The 6,640-nt window shown below is 39.2% G+C and overlaps 1 protein-coding gene across 1 annotated transcript; it reads left to right on the top strand.

The window, feature by feature from the left end:
* Nucleotides 1-2,728: 2,728 nt before the first annotated feature.
* LOC139835095 (uncharacterized) lies at nt 2,729-4,430 on the top strand. Its single transcript, XM_071825076.1, has 2 exons — nt 2,729-2,981; nt 3,571-4,430. The coding sequence occupies exons 1-2, from the start codon at nt 2,729-2,731 to the stop codon at nt 4,428-4,430; spliced, it is 1,113 nt and encodes a 370-aa protein (XP_071681177.1).
* The last annotated feature ends 2,210 nt before the right edge of the window (nt 4,431-6,640 follow it).

Below are 6,640 nucleotides of genomic sequence, written 5' to 3'. Positions count from 1 at the left end.
AATTTGCTATGTGGCTTTCCAATCTGAAGCTAAGGTTCCTAGGGATATTGTTTTTACTAAATATGCTTCTGTTGGTGGAGTTAAGGAGTCTTGGACAGCTGCTTGCTTTATACTCACTGCTGAATTTGCTGATGAGCTACCACATGATGAAGTCCAAATGCCACTCAATGGCAATCCACATCCTATGCCTGGGCTACTACAGCCTGACTTGAATAATTTTGTGAATCCACAATTTCCTGAGATTGGATGGGATGTGCAAGAACAGGTGCAGCCTCCTATGCATAATCATGGAGTTCAGCACCCTCTGTTTGAGGTGGAGGAAGAGCAAGCTCAAGCTATGGAGGTGGAGGCCCAGGTACAAGAGCAACAGCAAGAAGAAATCCCTGAGCAGCCAATGGAACAGGAAATTCATCAGTTTAATGAGTCTGCCTTTCTTGATACCTCAAGTTCAGAAGGTTCAGTTAACATGCTACAGGCCCCACAGCATTTGGTAATCAACAGGATTGAGGTGCAGTTTGATGTGGTAGACAAGAAGTTTCTTTCCTTTTTACACAAGCAATTTCCTAGCTATACAAATTGTTTGTCTGATGTGATGGTTGGGCCTCTGCTGCCCAAGGACATGGTCATGGATAGAATCTATAAAGGTTTAGCTCCTTCTCTTTTCATGAAGGCTATTCCTATGGCATTACCTACACAGAAGTTTGCCTGGCTTTCTGACTATAGGAGTTTGATCTCTGAGATACCAAGTTACAGTGAAGCACCAATGGCTCCTTTTGATATGCAATTCAATGTGGAGTCTATTGTTGTTTCTGGGTCTGTTGGTGGGAGAACAGCAGTCAGCAAGAGGAGAAATAAGGATCCTTCAACTCCAAGGTTTACAAGGAGTGCACTTAAAGCCCAGATGCATATTCAGAAGCAAGAGATGAAGAAAGTATCCAGAAGAAACTCTATCACTACTGCAGTTTCTCTTTTTACTGAAGAAGTGGACAGTTCATCTTGGACTGATAGTTCTGTCAGAAGATGTACTAGGCACATGGCTAAAGCAAATGGGTATAAGTTTGAGAGTATGCCAGACAAGGGTACAACTAGGAAAAAACCTAAGTCATCCAAGCCAGAACAAGCAGATAAGGAGGAGGTTGTTCCTTTCATACCTGTTTCCACTTTGCAGAACATTGGAAGGCAACTACAAATCCCTGAGGAAGACATCACAACAGAGAAGCTTATGGCTGCTCCTGTGGACACCAAGGAAAAGAAGTCATCCAATGGATTATAGTTTGTTATGTCAAACAGTCAGTGGTGCTTTTGTGGCAATTATGAGGCTAGTCAGTGGTGTTATTGTGGCAATTAGGAGAATAGCTTTTGGAAGTGCAAGACTTTTATTCTCCATTTATGATTGTAATGATAATATTTGCTACTATGGTGTTCATGGTTATCTTGTGTGGCCTGTTATGCATGGTCCACTTTTGCTGTGCTATATTTGGTTTTAATGAATAGAACAACAATGAAGGTTGATTGGAATGTTCTATGTTGGAATGTCAGAGGGTTAAATGACAAAGACAAGAGATTATTGGTGTTTAACAAAATTGATGAAAGTAATTGTGCCATTATATGCCTGTAAGAAACTAAATGTGAATCTTTTGACCACTCATTTATAAGGACTTTCTGCCCCAAAAGATTTGATAGATTTGCTTTTGTGCCCTCCATTGGTGCTTCTGGGGGGATTATTGTCCTTTGGAATAGTAGGGTTTTCATGGGCACTCTTCTTGAAATCACTCACTCTGCTATTAGGATACAATTCACTTCTGCTCACACTACTGAAAAGTGGACTCTGGTTACTGTGTATGGTCCTTGTAGAGGTATCATGAGGGATGAATTTGTTCAATGGTTGCATGATTTGGATATCCCTGTACATGATAATTGGTTACTCATTGGGGACTTCAATTTTATGAGATCATTTGATAATAGGAATAAACCAGGGGCTGATATGGCAGATATCTTTCTATTTAATAGTATCATCAGCCACCTGGGGTTATTGGAATTACCTCTGAAAGGTAGACGTTTTACATGGTCTAACATGCAAGCCACACCCTTGATGGAGCAATTAGATTGGTTTTTCACAACGTGTGAATGGACTCTAAAATTTCCCAATACAATGGTATTCCCTTTGTCAAAATCTACCTCTGATCACACCCCTTGTGTGGTGTCTATCTCTACCTCTATTCCAAAAGCAAAGATTTTGAGGTTTGAGAATATTTGGTTGGAGCAGCCAGGGTTTATGGATGTAGTGAAGAAGGCTTGGGAATTACCAACTCACAAAAATAATGTTGCTTCTGTTTTGGCTGGAAAATTTAAAAATCTCAGATATGCTCTGAAGAAATGGGGGAAAAATCTGTCTCATTTGAAGTTGATAATTGAGCACTGCAATAAGGTCATATTATTCTTTGATAATCTGGAGGATTCTAGGGATTTAAGTAGGGAGGAATTTAATTTCAGAAATATTGTGAAGGTACATCTTAAAAAGTTATTGGGCATACAGTCAACATATTGGAAGAATAGATGTACAATTAGATGGATTAAACTTGGAGGAGAAAATACCAAATTCTTTCATGCCAAGGCTACTGAAAGGTACAGATATAATGTGATCTCAGTTATTAAAGATGAGCAAGGGAACTCTATGGTGGATCATAATCAGAAGGCTAATGCTCTTTGGACATGTTATAAAAATAGAATGGGAGTAACAAATGCTTCTGCCACACAAGCTGACATATCTCATCTTATCTCCCCTGTTGAAGGTTTGGAGTCTTTGTCAAAAGAGTTTACTGTTGAGGAAATTGAGGGTGTGGTTAAACATATGAAAACTGACAGAGCTCCTGGTCCAGATGGATTTAATGGGCTGTTTGTCAAGAAGTGTTGGCAAATCATAAAGGATGACTTCATTAACTTGTGCAAGGATTTTCATAAGGGTCAAGCTCCTCTGGAAAGTATTAATAGTTCCTTTATAACTCTGATTCCAAAGAATTTGTCTCCAGAAACAGTGAATGATTTTAGACCAATCTCACTGACAAATACTTGTCTGAAATTTCTGACAAAGTTGGCTGCTAACAGACTTCAGATTCAAATTACAAGATGCATTCATGAAAACCAGTATGGGTTCATAAGGGGTAGAATAATTCAAGACTGTTTAGCATGGACTTTTGAATACCTACATCAATGCCACAAATCTAAGAGGAAAGTTATTGTGTTAAAGCTAGATTTTGAGAAGGCCTTTGATACAATTGAACACAAAGCCATCATCAAGATAATGGAACTTAAAGGGTTTGATCCAATATTTATTAATTGGGTGATTGAGATTCTTTCTTCTGGTTCATCTGCACTCGTTGAATGGGGTTCCTGGTAAAACTTTTGTATGCAGAAGAGGGGTCAGACGGGGAGATCCTTTATCTCCTCTTTTATATGTTCTTGGTGGGGATCTTTTACAAAGTTATGTCAATCATGCATACAGAGAAGGGAGATTAAAGGCACCAATTCCAAATAGAGGAAGTAATGACTACCCTATAGTGCAATATGCAGATGACACTATTATTATGTTACCTGCTGAGATTGAGCAATTACAGATATTGAAAGAGGTACTTGGGGAGTATACAGCATTCACTGGTCTCAAAGTTAATTATCACAAGTCTTCACTCATACCAATCAATATTTCCCAATTAGAAGCTGAGGCACTATCAGCACAGATACAATGTAATATTGCCTCCATGCCATTTCCATACCTTGGTATTCCTATGGGCACAACTAAACCAACAATCAGGGATCTCTCTCCACTCACTGATAGAATTGAAAGAAGGCTTACTGCTTCAGCATCATTCTTGTCTTATGGAGATAGATTAATATTGGTTAATTCAGTTCTGTCATCCATGTCTATTCATTTTCTTAGCACATTGGATATACCAGATGGAGTGATTGATGTTATTGATAGAGCCAGAAGGAATTGCTTGTGGAGGAAAAGAAAGGATGATGAGAAGGTGCACTCTGGCCTCCGGGATATGATATGCAAACCAAAGAATAAAGGAGGTTTAGGTATCATTAATCTGAAGATTCAGAACAAGTGCCTCATGATGAAGCAGCTCCATAAATTCTATAATAATGTGGATCTTCCTTGGGTCAAATTAATAAGGAATTCATACTACTATAAAGAGGCACCACATGCTATCACTGTTTGTGGTTCTTTTTGGTGGAGGAACATTATGAAAATGTTTGAGCTATACAGACAATTGACACATTGCAAGATTGGGTCTGGAGAGACTATTCTTTTCTGGTCAGATAATTGGAATGATGGGGTACTCCAAGATATTTTTCCCAGACTATCTTCTTTTGCAAGGGACACATTCATCTCAGTCAAAGAGGCATTGCAAATTACTGATCCTGCATAGGCTTTTCATCTGCCTATTTCTGCTGAGGCTGCTACTGAATTAAGAACACTTCAACATATGCTAGCAGGTGTAGTTACCTCAGATCAGGATGATCAATGGCTTATTACAAGCAACAAATCAGGAGCTTTTATTCCAAGTCAAGTTTACAGATTGAGTTTTCATCATATCAATTCACACTTTCCATCACAATGGATATGGAAAAGCAAGTGTACCTCTAAGCATAAATTCTTTGCCTGGCTTATATTACATGATCGAATCAACACCAAAGATATGTTAAGGAGAAGACATTGGCAAGTTACCTCCGATCATAGTTGTGTCTTATGTTTTGCTGATGCTCTGGAAGATTGGTCACATTTATTCTTTGAATGCACTTTTAGTGTCAGAGTTTGGATATACTTACAAATCAATTGGGCACCAGGTTCTGGACCAGAAATGCTGAAAAATACTAAGAAACGATTTAAGGGCCCCTGTTTTGTGGAGATTATTATCTTGGCTTGCTGGAATATATGGAAGCAGAGGAATAATAAGATTTTCAAGGATATACAACCAACTTTTAGAAATTGGAAGGAGGGTTTCTTTTCTGATATTACTCTACTTAAGCATAGAGTAAAAGAGAGTACTGTTCCCATTTTGTCATCATGGATTGACAACTTGTTGTAAATAGTTAGACTCTAGTTGTGTTCTTTTTATTTTTTCCTTGTAAATATTGTAAATACTTCTTTCTGTTTTGAGCAATAAAAGGCTGTGGGGACTCCCCTGCAGTAGTTAGTTTCAAAAAAAAAAAAAGCCACGGTACGAGAAACCTTCCAGAGCCGCCGCCATCGTGAAGCCAAGATCTGGGGGACAGGAGTCTCTGTTCCGGCACGCCGCCGGGACGGGGAAGTGCCCCCGGAAGGCATCTCCATCATCACCACCGCCATCTTCATCACTGTTGCTGTCTCCCATGAGGAGGGAGTAGTTCTCCCTCAAGGCTAAGGGCTGTACCTGTAGCTATGTGGTTAATCTCTCTCTCCCATGTACTTCAATACAATGATCTCATGAGCTGCTTTACATGATTGAGATCCATATGATGAGCTTTGTAATCTAGATGTCGTTATGCTATTCAAGTGGATTTTACTTATGTGATCTCCGGAGACTCCTTGTCCCACGTGTGTAAAGGTGACAGTGTGTGCACCGTGTGGGTCTCTTAGGCTATATTTCACAGAATACTTATTCACTGAGTTATGATTTGAGTTGGATGTCTCTATGAAATTGTGGTGTGTTAGTACCTCCTATGAATGCTCACAGTGATAGCGTGGGGTGTTTATTAGTACTTGGGAATACATCTTTAAGGTTTGCCTACATGATGAATTAGAGTTCGTTATCTTGCCAGAGAGTAATTCAGAATAGCATAGTGAAGTGCTTATTTATATTCCATTATGATTGCAATGTTGAGAGTGTCCACTAGTGAAAGTATGATCCCTAGGCCTTGTTTCCGAACATCAAATCTCCGTTTATTTACTGTTCCACTGCATGTTTACTCGCTGCCATATTTATTTCAGATTGTTATTACCACTCATATCCATCCATATTACTTGTATTTCACTATCTCTTCGCCGAACTAGTGCACCTATACATCTGACAAATGTATTAGGTGTGTTGGGGACACAAGAGACTTCTTGTATCGTGATTGCAGGGTTGCTTGAGAGGGATATCTTTGACCTCTTCCTCCCTGAGTTTGATAAACCTTGGGTGATTCACTTAAGGGAAAACTTCTGTTGTTCTACAAACCTCTGCTCTTGGAGGCCCAACACTGTCTACAGGAAAAGAAGCGTGAGTAGACATCAAGCTATTTTCTGGCGCCGTTGCCGGGGAGGAAAGGTAAAAGGCACTCACACTCCGGTCCCAGGTAACTAAGTTATTTTCTGGTGCCGTTGTAAGTGCTCGAAGCTATTTCCTTTAGATCATGCAATTGCATCTTTTTGTTTCTTGTTTATCACTAGTAAGGCATAATGGAAAATAACAGTGAGCTTTTTAATCTATTTCCTGAGTTAAGACATGGATTGTTTGATGCGAAAATTAAAAAACCTATTTTGCATGCTAGTAGCAATGATATTAGTATGAACGCTTTGAACACCATTGTTGCTAATGATATGGAAAATTCTAAGCTTGGGGAAGCTGGTTTTGATGAGCATGATATTTTTAGTCCCCCAAGCATTGAGGAGAAAATT

This window comes from Lolium perenne, chromosome 2 (genome assembly GCF_019359855.2).
Source record: "Lolium perenne isolate Kyuss_39 chromosome 2, Kyuss_2.0, whole genome shotgun sequence".
Lineage (NCBI taxonomy): Eukaryota > Viridiplantae > Streptophyta > Magnoliopsida > Poales > Poaceae > Lolium > Lolium perenne.
This window is presented reverse-complemented; position numbering and strand designations above follow the sequence as displayed.